At 45.9% G+C, this 17,693-nt stretch overlaps 1 protein-coding gene across 4 annotated transcripts in view; it reads left to right on the top strand.

Annotated features, from left to right (window-relative positions):
• ATG4B (autophagy related 4B cysteine peptidase) overlaps window positions 1-17,693 on the top strand; it is a 146,666-nt gene that overhangs the window by 74,868 nt on the left and 54,105 nt on the right. For 2 of the 4 annotated variants that reach the window (XR_013624436.1, XR_013624438.1), the window contains exons 11-12: window positions 10,593-10,717; window positions 12,453-12,509. Coding sequence is in view for 2 of the 4 variants with exons in the window: in XM_068127757.2 (XP_067983858.2) it covers window positions 12,453-12,509 (57 nt within the window). In the remaining 2 variants the exon portion in view is untranslated. The remainder of the gene's footprint in view (window positions 1-10,592; window positions 10,718-12,452; window positions 12,510-17,693) is intronic. The other 2 variants (XM_068127757.2, XM_068127767.2) reach the window with 1 other exon arrangement.

Genomic DNA, 17,693 nt, shown 5'->3' on the forward strand with positions numbered 1-17,693 from the left:
GTACATCTCTCCCTCACAATGCAGCCTCTATGAGCTGCACTGCGGTATTGCCGGGCGCCTGAGGCGCACCGGCAATGCCGCGCTGTAGGATATTTAATTATTTGGCATGGGGGCAGTGTACTTTGAATGCATGTGTACTTGTTTGTTTTCTTGTTTGTTTGCCTGGACGATATCTCAGCCATCCTTTGAGCTAGGAAGCTGAAATTTCGGCACAGTAGTGAGCAAGTCCTTTGTCAAAAACGGTATTTTTGTTTTTTGAATAATCAATTAATTGAGGAGTTATTACTTGCAAAATCGAAGATTTTTCAAGTATATTGGTCGGTTGTGTTTGTGACTCTGTTTGTTAGTTTGTCACCGGCCTACAGGTCACAATTTTCAACCGATCTTCACCAAACTTCACGAAGTGGTAGAGTTGGTCAAATGCCAGAAGCCTATTGTTTTTGGGGTCAATAGGTCAAAAGGTCAACATAGGCCAAAGGTCACCAACTTTGCAAAATTTCTAAAATCCTCAATTTTCATCCGATTGACTTGAAATTTGAAGACCACTTGCATATCTGGTCATTGAATTCAACCACCAATAATTTTTGAGGTCAACATAGGCCAAATTTCTAAAATCCTCAATTTTCATCCAATTGACTTGAAATTTGGAGAGGACTTGCACATCTGGTCACTGAATTCAACCACCAAGTATTCTTGAGGTCAACATAGGCCAAATGGTCAACATAGGCCAAATTTCTAAAATCCTCAAATTTCATCCAATTGACTTGAAATTTGAAAAGGACTTGCATATGTCGTCATTGAATTCAACCACAAATTATATTTTAGGTGAACATAGGCCAAAAGGTCAACATAGGCCAAATTTCTAAAATCCTCAATTTTCATCCAATTGACTTGTAATTTGAAGAGGACTTGCATATCTGGTGACTGAATTCAACCACCAAGTATTTTTGAGGTCACCATAGGCCAAAAGGTCAACATAGGCCATCATGTATCATTGGAAAACTTTTGGGGGAGGGTGGATTTTGCAAGTATCGTGCTACGCATGACGTTTTCTTATTTAATTATTAGCGATTAATTAAGTACTTATTTAATTAATCAAATTTCCTTTCTCTTCTGACCATTAACTCAGGCACCTTTTGAGTTAGGAAGCTGATATTTGGACATGCCAATGACCAGGTGATTTGGCTGCAAAGGCTATTTTTTATTTATTAATTAATCAATTAATCAATTGATCGATTAATTATTTAATTATTCGATTAATGACAAAAAAATTTTTTTGTTTTTTAAAGTTACAGATTCTGATGAAATGGTGGTGGTTTATGTGTTCTCTGACCGAATTGATTAATAATTTAATTTTTTAATGATTATTATTTATTTCTTTTCATTATTAATCATTTATTTATTTTCTTTCTCATTTGGCCAATATCTCAGGCACCTTTTGAGCTGGGAAGCTAATATTTGGACATGACAGTGACCAAGTGATGTGGCTATCAAGGATATTTTTGATTTATTGATTAATCATTTAATCGATTAATTATTTAATTATTAGATGAATATCCTAATTAATTAATTTTTTAAGTTACAGTTTCGGATGAAAAGGTGGTGGTTTATCAAGGATATTTTTGATTTATTGATAAATCATTTAATCGATTAATTATTTATTGATAAATCTATTAATTATTTTTTGATTAATCAATTAATTATTTAATTTTTTATTAATGACTTATTTAATTAAATTTCTAAAAGATACATCTTCAGATGATGCACTAGTGGTTTAGTTATGCTATTAGCCAATTGATTAAGAAAATATTTTGTGATGATATTTTATTGATTTTAATTATACAATTAATCAATCAATTAGTGTACACCTCTCCTTCCCAATGCAGCCTCTATGAGCTGCAATGCGGTATTGCCGGGCGCCGGAGGCGCCCCGGCAATGCCGCGCTGTAGGATATTTAATTATTTGGCATGGGGGCGGTGTACTTTGAATGTATCTGTACTTGTTTATATTTTCCTCGTGTCTTCATGAAATTGAATGATTATCTTACTTTATGGAAGTATGATAATTTATGGAAGAGCTCAAATACTGGAGGTTGATTTATTTTTGTTTTCATGCTGGGAATCCCACACTTTTCACGCCCACCTTTTTTTCCCCCTGAAAGCCATGCTCACCACAACTATCGTAAATGAGTGAATCATTTGCTGTGAAGATGAATAAAGAAAAGAGATTTGCCCATAGGTTCGTTGCTGTGAAAGACTATGTGCAGATGCATGTTGCTCCCATCAGTATGCCAGAAAAGTACTATAGTCGATGAATGTATTACGCAGTGAGTTGGTACAATGCCAGGATGTCTTCTGAGTGATATGAGTTTATTACAATTGAAACCCCAGAGCAGAATTTTGAAGCACACACTTTAAGTGAATGGTGGCCAAGACCATCAAAGAGTTACTCATGAACTGCTGTAAATGAAATACTGTACATTTATTTTTCAAATACCTATGTATAAAAGCTGAACATCAGGATTCTTAGGCATATGTGTATTTATATATATATATATATATATATATTGTTGCGGATCTCGGGGGTCGGCGCTCCCCTTATCAAGGGGGGGGGGGGGCTTAATCCCCTTATCTTTTTAGCTGGCCGACCCGAGTCCTTAGAAGTTATAACGTTCCTTCGGGTCGGTGGTAAATAGGGTTGTTGGTCGAGTCTTAGTCCAATTACCTAAGTACTACCACCGGCCGTGAAGCAAGGAGATAACTCCCGCTCGAACCACGGATAAGATGGAAAATGCCGAGCGGATAGCAATCCGCGATCCGAGCCGTTAACAATGTGACTAAACCCGATTCTGAGCGGTTTCAATCGTGCCACGTTTACCCAATGATAGAAAGGACGGATGCGATCGGATGGAGAGGAAACCAGAAGGTAGGAAGAACAAAGATGGGTTTATTACAAATATACAGAAGGAAGAGGAAACAAAAGGATGTACAAGAGAGGAAGAGGAAGAAGCAGTACACAGGGCAGTCTTAAAACAATCTTACTCTAATATCCCAGACAAACATACAAACTCACATGGGGATTGTAGCTGGTAGATGGTCAGGTAGAGGGTCCAGGCTCCAGTCGACTCCAGTCCAGGCTCTGGTCCAGCAGGGGGGGGGGGGTGGGAGGCTGGCGTCCTGCGTACGTAATATTTGTACGGTCGTGCTAGACGCACCCTCTCCAATGTTCTCGAATACAAGCGTGCTCTTCTTCAACAAGTCTCGTTCAAGTTCTTTGAAATGCGCTCTCTCCCATCCGAGTCCTCTCACAAAGGTGCGCTCCGTATCAGACCCGTTACGACCAGCGCTCTCATCAAAAGTTCAAGTTCGTGTGCGCAGTCCTTTTTACCGCCAACCTTCCACTCGAGTTCTTCGCAAGAGTCCTTCTTTCATGAGCGCCGCTGAATAAGTCCTCTGAAAGGGCTTTGCGTTCGCGCTTATATAATGCGAGCAAAGATCGCTCCGCACGCCTCAAAACCACGCCCGTCAGCGATCTCACCGCAGCCCTGGTTGGCTGGTGAGGGCTTACCGGCCACGCCTTTGACGGCTGGTTGACATGCCATACCTTCTTCTTGGTGTTCCGCCCCCTTTTTCCTCGGGCCTAACCACATGGCTTATGGCGGCATTTGAGTGAGCTTCAGCGCAAGGCAGCGAACGCTGCTGGCAGAGGCGCGTAATGGCGTCGCTTGGAGAGGGAGGTCACAAAATGGAAGGAATGGGCCTACTCTTATTTGATCGACGCGACGCAGATTCAACTATTGGAAACACGGCCTTATCTAAAACACATATTAATGAAATAACTGAGTTCCTATGGTGGCCTACGTGTTGCTTGTGGACTAACTAGGGGTGCTACCTTTAACCTTTAATGTCATATTTACAAGTGATGTCATATTTACAAGTGTGGGTTCTAAAACCGCAACACTGCACCCCCTCCCGCCCCCCCTTTTTCCAGGCTCGCCCCGAGCCGAAACAAAAGGGACTATCTTTTAAATCAATGTGACACTTAGGTGTGGTTACCCTCTACTTTTAACCTCACCCTGAGTGCGACAGTTTTAACACTAGATATGTCCCACCTGCTGCGTTGCATCCTACCTAACTGACTCACGCCCACAATTAACCAAATTACGGAATGATCTTCAACCTAAACATTTAGCCGGTGGGGAGCATTATTTACAAGACACTAATTATTTACAAACTGCAACCCAGGACCTGTCTTTTGTGGGAAAAGAGAAGATGTTTTGAGAAGGGGAAAATGCCATTGCCATGCACTGCACCGATACACCATACCCATATGCACCAGTATGCACCATAGTAAACAAAAAATGCACCAACAAGCACCATAATAGCACCATCCATGAAAAAGGCACAAAACACATTTCAAAAATAATAAATGGTGTCTTCTTCTTCTCTTCTCTGCTGGGCCGATGTTTCTGGCTGTCTTCTTGCTTGATGTTATTTATTTAATAAAAAGGGCACACATCGCGTCCACTTTTTATTATTTGTATGGCCAGCAGGGCCAACTCAGGTTGTCCACTGCTGGGCATAGATGCCACTTTAAAACACAGTGGTCCACAAGCCAGATACCGCTGGCAACAATGGTCGGTCCCAGCAGAGGTGCCAGGCCACAGAATGTGTGGGCCATAAGTGGTGCCAGGCCACAGACCGTGTGGTCCATATGGTGCATCAGTGCAGGCAGGAGGCAGCAAGGGTGCGGGCGCAAACTGCGGACACCTGCACACTCCCCTCGGGCACAAAAGAACATGGTCCATGAGTGGGGAAGGAAGACAAAGCAGATTAGCGGGGGAAGGGCACAAGGGTACACATCAATACAAGGTAATGTAAGATGAGGGGTGCGGGAGAGCGAGCTGAGAAAGCTCGTCCCTACTCGTACGTCACCCCCCATGTCACCTACTCTACCCTTGCCCCTACCCCGTATTTACACAATCTACACCTTTACAAATTCGTCGCTAACGTCTTGTCTTTCCCATCCCCTCTAAATCCAAATTCGTCATCAATCCTTCCTCAGGAGGAAGAGATGGAATATCAAACAATGTCTCCCCCACGTCAAGATGCGTCTTTACCTTCCAAATGTTTGCAAAACATGGTGTCGAGTCTTATCACCTTAGTGAGTGGATGCGGATGGTGCGAAGAGACTTTCATGCTAGCTATACTTCTAAATGACATTAACATAGTTAAACTACCCGGGGTCTCGCCCTGCCAATCCATTGGTCACTCTACACTATGCAGTTCTAAAAACCAATTCCCATTGCACATACTGTGGTGCTCTCGAATTTGGGGTCTCACTCCCCCGATTTTTCTCCTGTGCCCTCGCACAATTTCTGGGCTGGGTCGTGTGGCTCACCAGCAGGTCCGCTCACCTGCACACCTCCGCCACTGTAGTTGCCACCCGAGCTTACCTAGCTCCTCACCCTAACCTGGGGAAGGCCCTCTGGCTCCCTTACCCCACTAATGCCCCCTCTGGCATCGGGCTACCCGGGTCCTCTCTCAGGATCCACGGGCCCCACTGAACTCTACTACCTGGCTCCCAGGGCCTACCTGCGGCCTCACCTGGCCGATAGACTACCAGTGGCGGAGTGCCCATTTAACCATTCTCACTACCAGGCCACACGCCCAGCCATTTCACTTTACTCATGCACCAAACCAAGCAATACCTTGCTACTTTCAGCACCACAGATGTCAATATCCAACCAAATTTACCTACTCCCTCTACCTACTTTTAAACTATCCCCCCCAGGTATTCGTGAAGGGGTCCATCCTTCCCCCATCCACTCCTTCGCACCATACACTCCACTCCACGTATTCCACACTACTCACTCCACACCATTCATTCCACACACCTGTACTTCACTTGCACATCATGCAGGTCAATCACTCAACACACACACATCCCTCTCGAGCATTGCCTCATCTCACCAGCACTACCAAGAACTTACATTCGCAATACCTCATTTCATCACCCTCACCACAAAGATCCTCATGCACACAGCATCATCTGGCTATCTATCTCCCCTAATATTAGTGCTCTCCCTGTCATCCCTTATACTATGCACATCCCCCGTCATTATCAATCAACTACTCTACTCTACGTCCCTACTACAGGTACAATGTCACTACTTAAATCTTGGTCACCTATAGTCATCTCTCGGTCCCTATACATTTATCCTAACCCTCCCGGGCTAGTTCTCGCTGCCAAACCCCATAAATCTATAGCTCATGTGCCCAAAGGATGTGAGGGATGGCAGAGCTACCATCCCTCTACATCACTATCGCCATTACTACTGCTATTACCAATCGTCCACTACACTGAGCCTCTCGGGGTGGAAATGCCTTTTTACAGCTCGACTTCGAAAAGCCGGCTATCCGTGCGGATGGTCAGTCTCCTGTAGGTTGGGTCCGTCCGGCATTCGGATTCAGGGGAGGAGGTTTTGTCGGGCCAAGGCTCCAGGCACCATCCCTACGCAACGCTTTGCGCTCCCAAGCGCGATGGTCCAGCCTTCCCCGGCCGGACCGCCGCCACCACAAGGGGGCGCCGCTCCGAACCCTCCTACCTCCCCTCGAACCGGGCCGGACGCCTTACCTGGCAAAACACGGCACCGAGCGTGCAGGGCGGGGCCCGGCCCGAATCGTGCACGGCGCTCCTTGCAGGAGCGACACGGCAACGATCCACGCCGGCCCCCGCAGCACACAAAGAATACCATGCCCGAGAGCTCGTGTCGGCTACCCGTCAGCCTAACCGCTGCCCCTGTCAGCGTCGATGCTCCAGTCGCATTCTCACACGACGCGTTCCTTTTCTTATTCACACATCCAGGCGTCTCCATACACTCCATGCATTCCATGCATTCCTCTCGCGCACATTCCTGCACATCCCTACCATTCGCACACTCTGTTACACACTTCGTAACACACCTCTCTCACGCACCTGCTTGCGCACTCTCCCGGTACGTACTCCGTACCACTCACAGGTGCGCACTCTGTTGCACACCCACTCAGCACACCCTTACCCACAGGTGTGCACTCTTTTGCACGCCCAATAACACGCTCTGGTGTGCTCTCCCGCACTCTCGCCACAACCATCTCAGGTGTGCATCCTCGCACACTCTCCTCATCCATCCCACTCTCTTCCAACGCACACTCTGTACCGCATTCATCACACCTACACTCCGATGTGCATTCGCTTTCACTCTCCGTAATACACTCGCACACGCGCGCCATTTCCACTCACACAGCGCACCACGGACCTTCTACGAGCGCCCGGGTGACGTCTGGATCCCAAGCGCGTGAAAAATGCGAACACGGACTTTGTACACATACCATCTCCATCTCCGATAATGCCTCTATGCCTGCCGTCTCTGCAATTTCAATTTCGACTATAATTTCTTTGATTTATTTTTCCTTGTTAAGCTCGACGACCACTGGTGCTAATAAAATAAAATTCTCTACTTCGGCGGTCGCCGACTTCCCCATACCCCGGGTCTCGATCTCTACCCCGGTCCACGTGACTTTGCCCTGCTCCACTTCGCTTAACCCGCATTCCTCAAGCCGCGCTACCTCGTCGCGTACCCCCGCAACCCTTCCGCCCGATCTGTGGTCTCTGTCCCTCCCCAATGCTTTTATTGCATACCTGGCATCTCCCCTCGCTAACCCCTCGTTTATTTCCCGGGCTTGGCCATTCACGTCCTCTAATTGACCCCCTAATTTGCTTCCGAATCCTCCCAATTTCTTTTCTAACCCCCCAAATTTGCTGTCTAACCCCTCAAATTTGCTGTCTAATCCCCCAAATTTGCTATCTAATCCCTCAAATTTGCTGTCTAACCCCCCCAATTTGACTTCTAACCCCCCAATTTGACTTGCCAATTGCTCCCCCATTCTAGTTTCCAATTTATTTATGTCCCGAGTGGAGTTGTCCCCCAACTCTTTTATTTCCTCCCCTCGGGTGTCCAGTTGCCCACTCGTTTTTTTCAGACTATCCTCCGTTTTGACCATAAAGGCCATCATGTGGGTCATAAATAAGCCCATATCTATTGGCGCTGCGGGCTCGATTCTCGCCGCCACTTGCGAGGCGCCGCCATTTTGTGCGCCTGCAACCCCCACTACCGCACCTTCTTCATTCTCCTCCTCCATCTCTCCCACTTCTTCCCTGGGGTCCTGGGTTGATTCTAACCCCTCTTCTATTTCCCCATTTTCCCCCACCGGCATCCGATCGCCTTGGTTATCCATGGCACGATTTAAAATTTAGATGGTAATACAATTTCGGCCGCTCGTAATTTTTGACCTAAATCTTTTCAAAAGAAAAAAAAATTTGGTTCGGGTCCAAATCCCGCTCCCAGACACCAATTGTTACGGCCAATATGCACAATTGGTGTCCAAAATTTTGTCTACTAAATTTAGTCCCAGGTTCCGAATCCCACTCCTGACACTAGTTGTTGCGGATCACGGGGGTCGGTGCTCCCCTTATCTTTTTAGCTGGCGGACTCAAGTCCTTAGAAGCTATAACGTTCCTTCCAGTCGGTGGTAAATAGGGTTGTTGGTCGAGTCTTAGTCCAATTACCTAAGTACTACCACCGGCCGTGAAGCAAGGAGATAACTCCCGCTCGAACCACGGATAAGATGGAAACTGCCGAGCGGATAGCAATCCGTGATCCGAGCCGTTAACAATGTGACTAAACCCGATTCTGAGCGGTTTCAATCGTGCCACGTTTACCCAATGATAGAAAGGACGGATGCGATCGGATGGAGAGGAAACCAGAAGGTAGGAAGAACAAAGATGGGTTTATTACAAATATACAGAAGGAAGAGGAAACAAAAGGATGTACAAGAGAGGAAGAGGAAGAAGCAGTACACAGGGCAGTCTTAAAACAATCTTACTCTAATACCCCAGACAAACATACAAACTCACACGGGGATTGTAGCTGGTAGATGGTCAGGTAGAGGGTCCAGGCTCCAGTCGACTCCAGTCCAGGCTCCGGTCCAGGGGCGAAACCCGGCAGGCAGCTCCGCGCATAGTTGAACGCGACCGGACCTTATATATAATGGGGGGGGGGGGGGGGGTGGTGTCCTGCGTACGTAGTAATTGTACAGTCGTGCTAAACACACCCTCTCCAATGTTCTCTAATACAAGCGCGCTCTTCTTCAACAAGTCTCGTATAAGTTCTTTGAAATGCGGTCTCCCGTCCGAGTCCTCTCACAAAGGTGCGCTCCGTATCAGACCCGTTATGACCAGCGCTCTCATCAAAAGTCCAAGTTCATGTGCGCAGTCCTTTTTACCACCAACCTTCCACTCGAGTGCTTCGCGAGAGCCCTTCTTTCATGAGCGCCGCTGAATACGTCCTCTGAAAGGGCTTTGCGTTCGCGCTTACATAATGCGAGCAAAGATCGCTCCGCACGCCTCAAAACCACGCCCGTCGGCGATCTCACCTTAGCCCTGGTTGGCTGGTGAGGGCTTACCGGCCACGCCTCTGACGGCTGGTTGACATGCCACACCTTCTTCTTGGCGTTCCGCCCCCTTTTTCCTCGGGCCTAACCGCATGGCTTATGGCGGCGTTTGAGCGAGCTTCAGCGCAAGGCAGCGAACGCTGCTGGCAGAGGCGCGTAATGGCATCGCTTGGAGAGGGAGGTCGCAAAATGGACGGAATGGGCCTACTCTTATTTGATCGACGCGACGCAGATTCAACTATTGGAAACACGGCCTTATCTAAAACACATATTAATGAAATAACTGAGTTCCTATGGTGGCCTACGTGTTGCCTGTGGACTAACTAGGGGTGCTACCTTTAACCTTTAATGTCATATCTACAAGTGATGTCATATTTACAAGTGTGGGTTCTAAAACCGCAACAATATATATGTATATATATATATATATCTTACTATAATTCACCAAATGTCCCTCTGTCCGTTCGAAGGTACCGCAAAAACGGCTCAACCGATCGCAACGATATTTTGTGTGGGTATTCCTGGGACCCCTGGGAGTAAAATGGGCTATATTGTTTTTCCAATTTTTTCAAATTTTCCAGTTTTTCCAAACACGATGAAATAATAGTTACCGATATGAACAGTGATGTGGCTTTTATTGAAATTCCACAAATACTGTTTAGATTTTGATGACAATTATGAACCTGCCGCGAATGCGGAAGTGGACAGATGACGGCAATGCGCGGGTTTGATAATATCCAAATATAACCGTCATTCAATCGTAATGTTAAACCTCTAAAGGTGGTTATTCAATCGTAATGTTAAATCGTTAAATGTTAGTCGTGTTCATCGTTTTGTTAAAGTATCAATTGATGATTGGAATTGAGTGAATACAATTACGATTTTGAATTCGTAATTGTATTCACCCAACCGTACGGAACTTCACATCAGGATTTAAATATTTCTTTATGTCACGAATGTTGTTAGAAGTTTATTTTTTATATTAATGTTATTTCATTTGTGATTGGAGTTATGCTGTTTGGAATGAAAAAAGAGATGTCGAGTCCAAGTGAATGACGAAATGCCGTGACGGTTTCTACTTTCTAAACGTGAATTCGCAGATCGCCAAATGCAGATTCGCCATTGACTGGGTATGGAACAAACTTACTCGTTTGTTTGCCAACGCGTACGTTTTTCATGGAAGTCCTTCACGAACTTGCTATCCATGTCTGACATGCGACTGAAGGTGCTACAGGAATGTGGAATTTATTGGTTTCATGCTTTAGCATTCGCCGTTTCTGCATTGTCTGTTTGTTTCTGGCCTCCCACCCGTGCGTAGCACGGGTAGTCGGGTACCTCACTAGTATATATTACAAAAGGAGCCGTCTGTCTGTCTTTGTCTGTTTGTTTGTTTGTTTGTCATGTTATAACTTGAGAACCGATTAACAGATTTCAATAAATCCAACTAAGGTGGATTCGGGTAACTCCCGGGAGTGTTTGTGATCCAAATGTTTTTTGTTTTTTTCGGATACATGGACACACGTGTGAAAACTGCAAATGCCAACATGTGAAAACTGCAAATGCCAACATGTGAAAACTGCAAATGCCAACATGTGACTTGGTTATCCCTGCACGGAGAGCAGGATCTCTCAGTAATCCTTTTTTTTTCTTCCCCCATAGATTAGCCATCGCAGCAAAGATTGGTATTTCCATCAGCGAAGCGACGGGTCTTATATTCTAGTGTATATAATAAAAGGCCGTGTCAGTCTGTCTCCTCCATAACTACAAAACCATGAAACCTAGCGGCCCCAAACTTTGCGTGCATACCCTTGGACCTCCAACAAATTGCAAAGATGAAAACTGGGTGTTTGGGTGTGTATAACACCCTTTTTGAAGATGATTAATGAGGTGCTCATAAGAAAAATTAAAAAAACCCGATGTAGTGGCTTACCAATATGGCGGCCCGCTATCTTGGTCATCCCACTGCACCTCGCTGGGTTATTAAGCCGCCATTTTGTTTCGGCCTACTCACACGTGCCTTGCCATGGAAACACGATTGATTATAATCATTACATAATTGAAGCATATCATCGAAATCTGGATTTGGGTATGAGGATTGGATGCTGTAAACTAAATAATCTCCAAATCTGGAGTGAAATCTGACAAAATTTACCATATCTTGTGATTTTATAACTCATTGTATATATTCATTTATTTAAGCGAGGCTGTTGTTAGTTTTTTGCAATTTAACTTGATAATTGCTTTTAATTTAATTCTTACTTCCATGGGAACTGCTCGGAGACTGCTTTGCTCGGAGATTGATGAACTGCTTTGAATGAAACGTTTTTAGCAAAGAACACTTTTTTAGTAGTTGGGTCTGCTGTTACTGTTAGTCAATTCTGAAGTTGGAATTTTGCAGATCGTTTCGGATTAAGAGTTTGTGTAGCTTATCGCATTGTGGTTTTTGATTGTGTGCGGAAATTAAATAAAGGGGTGGAGTGGGGGGGGGGGGGGTAGGACCAGTTGCAACTGCTAAACCAGAAAGCATCTGAAAATGCAAAGCCCGTCTGCGTCCGTTTGTATTCATAAATCTTCTCCTTCAGTATGCTCAAAATAACGAAAATAGTTTTTTTTTTTAAACAATACAAAATGAAAATTGATGATTTTATGCAGCCTTGTCGTTTGAGCTTTAGATCTACAAAAAAAAAACACACACACACACGGGGACATGCACACACACACACACATAGGGACACACACATGCACACGGACACACACACACACACAGGGGCACACACACACGGGGATACATGGACACACACGCACACAAGTTATCATGGCTGTGCCTTCAGCAAAATATTTAAGTTGATGAAATATAAACATCTCCAAGATGTACAAGTTATAGACTTTTGTGTAGTACTCAGATTACTGCATTGATATAATCATTTACTTGCTATAATGGCACATCTATGTTCCTGCAGGGATTCTACTGCTGTACAGAGCATGACTTTGACAGCTGGTGTGAACATATTCGCATGGTGAGCATCCTCCCCCCCCCCCCCCCCCCTCACCTTGTCATCGTCCATTATACGGTACCACAAGATCTTATTGTACTTTTTTCACAGTAAAAAAAATCTGCATGTTTAGTGATATAAATCAATTGCAGTAAACCCTTGTTATACGTCTTTACGTTACGTTCGTTACCTCTCTTACGTTATAAGTAAACCCTTGTACTTTACGTTACGTCTTTACGTCTGTTACGTTCCTGGAAACCCCTGTGTAAACCAAATCCATGCAAAAATATGATTAAAGGCCGATGGTAAAAATGGGGTGAGGTTCCGGGTTCAGCCCTCCCACTTATAAACTCACACACCATGTACTGGAGAGGTTTTCTGAAGCCACCCTAGCACGTGGTGTACAAACCAGAGCATTCAAATTCAAGCATATCTTTATTTGGCGGACACTGGACTTATTAACACCATAATGTCTGCCCAGTGACACCGCACTCTCACCTTGACCAAACTTATCCAAAACCTCCACTTTTTGCACTTTTTCAGCCATGGTTAAAAATCACGAAGGCAATAAATAACAACTGAAAATAAAGGAATTTCTTTTGATTCCATAGAGTGCTGTGTTGAATATGAATGAATGATCGTTTTAAGGCCATTTTCCCCGCTAGAGTGGGGGTTAGCCTTGCGGGCCCCAACACAATCATGGTTCCCTATTTGAGGCAATGTTTTTATGGCCGGATGCCCTTCCTGACGTCAACCCTTGGTCACGCTCTTACGATGCGCAGTGATACAGTGTACCTATTCTAAATCGGGGTACACACCGTGATCATTCATCCCAGCAAGCTGGTACTCAATTTGCCGACCTCGGAAGGATGACAGGCTGAGTCAACCCCCCTGGCGTTAATTCAGCGATCGACCGGGATTCGAACCCAGGATCCTAGGATCCCAAGCCGGCACCCTAACCGCTAAGCCAACACCAGGCTGTGTTGAAGGGGACAAAGGTACAGTACAGTACTGTATGCACTGCTTGCATCAATTACCACCTGTACTGCAGCAGTGCCGTTTAGTGCGGAGGAAGAAGAATACAGACGCACACTGGGGGAAAATACCACGCAAGACCCGCACTGGGGGAAAATACCACGCAAAAGCGAGACCAGACCTGCGCAAAAATACAATGGTATATAGAAAAATACATGTGCAAAGTCGAAACCTCGTAAGCCAAACCCATATAAAACAAGGGTTTATGGTTCCTGTTTACGCACCCTATGGGTGCATGTAGAATGTGAATATGAAGTGGAGTGCAGCTTCTTTGAAAACAAAGATTGTATGTAGGTGATAATTTGAATACTTTGAAACATTTCAGAAACTTTTGAGTGGATGTAGTGTTTGCATAATGAATTCAAAGAAAACAAAACTTTTTGGGGAGAATTTAAAGATGCAAATAATCTAATTTTTCTTCATTTCATCTGGCAATAAATGAAGAAATATTTGTTCCGAGGCGGAAAAAGAGTTTTTTTGGGGTGGTGGTTTTTTGCTGCTGTCTCTGCTGGGGTGGAGATTTCTACACCCTCTTGCTGAGGAGAGGGGCGGAGCTTTCTACACCCTCTTGCTGAGGAGAGGGGTGGAGATTTCTACACCCTCTTGCTGAGGAGAGGAGCGGAGCTTTCTACACCCTCTTGCTGAGGAGAGGTGCGGAGCTTTCTTCACCCTCTTGCTGAGAGGGGCGGAGCTTTATCCACCCTCTTGCTGAAGAGAGGGGCGGAGCTTTCTACACCCTCTTGCTGAGGAGAGGAGCGGAGCTTTCTACACCCTCTTGCTGAGGAGAGGTGCGGAGCTTTCTGCACCCTCTTGTTGAGGAGAGGGGCGGAACTTTCTACACCCTCTTGCTGAAGAGAGGAGCGGAGCTTTCTACACCCTCTTGCTGAAGAGAGGCGCTGAGATTTCTACATCCTCTTGCTGAGGAGAGGGCGGAGCTTTCTACACCCTCTTGCTGAGGAGAGGGGTGGAGATTTCTACACCCTCTTGCTGAGGAGAGGGGCGGAGATTTCTACACCCTCTTGCTGAAGAGAGGGGTGGAGCTTTCTACACCCTCTTGCTGAGGAGAGGGGTGGAGATTTCTACACCCTCTTGCTGAAGAGAGGCGCGGAGCTTTCTACACCCTCTTGCTGAAGAGAGGCGCGGAGCTTTCTACACCCTCTTGCTGAAGAGAGGGCGGATCTTTCTACATCCTCTTGCTGAAGAGAGGGGTGGAGATTTCTACATCCTCTTGCTGAAGAGAAGTGCAGAGCTTTCTACATCCTCTTGCTGAAGAGAGGCGTGGAGATTTCTACACCCTCTTGCTGAGGAGAGGGGTGGAGATTTCTACACCCTCTTGCTGAGGAGAGGGGCGGAGATTTCTACACCCTCTTGCTGAGGAGAGGGGTGGAGCTTTCTACACCCTCTTGCTGAGGAGAGGGGTGGAGATTTCTACACCCTCTTGCTGAGGAGAGGGCGGGGCTTTCTACACCCTCTTGCTGAGGAGAGGGGCGGAGCTTTCTACACCCTCTTGCTGAAGAGAGGGCGGATCTTTCTACATCCTCTTGCTGAAGAGAGGGGTGGAGATTTCTACATCCTCTTGCTGAAGAGAAGTGCGGAGCTTTCTACATCCTCTTGCTGAAGAGAGGCGTGGAGATTTCTACACCCTCTTGCTGAAGAGAGGGGAAGAGATTTCTACATCCTCTTGCTGAGGAGAGGGCGGAGCTTTCTACACCCTCTTGCTGAAGAGAGGGCGGATCCTTCTACACCCTCTTGCTGAAGAGAGGGGCGGAGCTTTCTACATCCTCTTGCTGAAGAGAGGCGCGGAGATTTCTACATCCTCTTGCTGAAGAGAGGGGCGGAGATTTCTACATCCTCTTGCTGAAGAGAGGGGCGGAGATTTCTACCTCCTCTTGCTGAGGAGAGGGCGGAGCTTTCTACATCCTCTTGCTGAGGAGAGGGGCGGAGCTTTCTACATCCTCTTGCTGAAGAGAGGCGCGGAGCTTTCTACACCCTCTTGCTGAAGAGAGGCACGGAGCTTTCTACACCCTCTTGCTGAAGAGAGGCGCGGAGATTTCTACATCCTCTTGCTAAAGAGAGGGGCGGAGCTTTCCACATCCTCTTGCTGAGAGAGGGGCGGAGCTTTCTACATCCTCTTGCTGAAGAGAGGCGCGGAGCTTTCTACATCCTCGTGCTGAAGAGAGGCGCGGAGCTTTCTACACCCTCTTGCTGAAGAGAGGGGCGGAGATTTCTACATCCTCTTGCTAAAGAGAGGGGCGGAGCTTTCCACATCCTCTTGCTGAGAGAGGGGCGGAGCTTTATACATACTCTTGCTGAAGAGAGGGGCGGAGCTTTCTACGCCCCCTTGCTGAACAGAGAGAGGCGTAGCTTTCTACATCCTCTTGCTGAGGAGAGGGACAAAGCTTGCATAAAGCAAGCAAGAAAATTCGGTTTTATATATGACTAGCTGTTTACTCACCATATGGGTTAATACAGAATGTGAATTTGAAGTCGAGTTCAACTTATTTGTGGAAAACAAAGATTGTATCATATGTAGTTGATAATTTTCATATATTGAAACGTTCCATAGATTTTTGAGTGAATATAGATAGCATTGACATCATGAATCCAAAGAAAACCAAACTGTTTATGGCACTTAAAGATGCAAAATTTTAGGGCAATTAATCTAAACTGGTGAAAATTGAAGGAACATACAAGTAAGTAGTGGACAAAAAATGGAATCACCTGGGTAAGTGAGGGACACCAAGCAATGGCTTCCACACAGGTGTGGCCCATGTGTTAATTAAGCAAATAACATCCAATCATGCTTTGGATCGTGTATAAAATGCTGCACAGGCCTCGTCAATAATTATGGCTGGCATGGCTACAAGAGGCGATCCCCCAATGCCTCCATCCACAGAGCACAGATGGTTACCCAATGGTTTGATGAGTATGACACTGATGTTATCCATTTCATTTGTCATGGCCTCCTCAGTCACCAGGTCTGAACACAATTTATGGGATACTAGCAAAAGTACCCATCCCCAGTGAGGGGAAAAGCTAGCCATGGTGGCGGCGAGAATAACCACAGAAGATGACAGCCAGGCAGTTGTCTGGAGAAATTCAATCCATCATACAGCACTGGTGTTGACCCCGGTGTTGGGCTAGCGGCTAGGGTGCCGGCTTAGGATCCTAGGATCCTGGGTTCGAATCCCGGTCGATCGCTGAATTAACGCCAGGGGGGTTGACTCAGCCTGTCATCCTTCCGAGGTCAGCTAATTGAGTACCAGTTCACTGGTAATTCCCTGTTTGTCATTAAAGGCGGCAAAAAGGGTTGGCGTCAGGGAGGGCATCCGGCCGTAAAACATTGCTTCAAAAAGGGGACCGAAAAACAACAACAACCACGGTTCCCGAAAAAGGCCAACCCCCGCTTTGCGGGGAAAAATGGCCTCTAAAGGTGTTTTTTATTTTATTTTTTATACAGCACTCAACGTCACTATAGATGGCACTATTCAAACGAACTGCAACAGCGAGGAAGTATACCCTATCATTTTTCCTTGGTGCTCCCCACGATTTGCCGGTGCCCCAAGGAGCCCCGAGCCCTGCTAAAACCTGGCCGATACAACTTTTTACCTCTGCCACCAAAGGTTGATCGAGGTTATGTTTTCACCCCTATCTGTCTGTCCGTTTGTTTGTGAACAAGATATCTCAAAAAGTTGTGGATGGATTCGGACGAAATTTGGCAGAGATGTAGCGTATGTGACAAGGACGAAATGATTAGATTTTGGTGAAGATCCGGATTCGGATTACTGAATATAACACACATGTAGACAAATCGAAATTTATAGTTAATAGATTCTGGAATTCTGCCTGAGACAGCGTTTTGCACCTCCGTCAAACAGGTGTGAGTGATTGACTTTCTCGTGAAAGAATGGTGGCGCATCCCTCCTTCTTAATTCCAGATGCTGGTGGACTATATGCCATGGAACATACAGGCCGTAATGGCCACACTATTAAATGGCTGTACAAAGTGTGTTTCCATTTTTTGTTTTTTTGTCCACTACCTGTATTTACTCCACGGCAGAAAAACATTTTTTCTCAGGCGGTTGTTGTTGTCTGCAGAAGGAACCTGCTAAGTGTGAATGGCCTACCTCCTCTTGCTGAAGAAAGGGGGGCAGAGCTTCCACACCCTCTTGC

This window comes from Myxine glutinosa, chromosome 1 (assembly GCF_964187855.1).
Source record: "Myxine glutinosa chromosome 1, kmMyxGlut1.1, whole genome shotgun sequence".
NCBI classification, from domain to species: Eukaryota; Metazoa; Chordata; class Myxini; order Myxiniformes; family Myxinidae; genus Myxine; species Myxine glutinosa.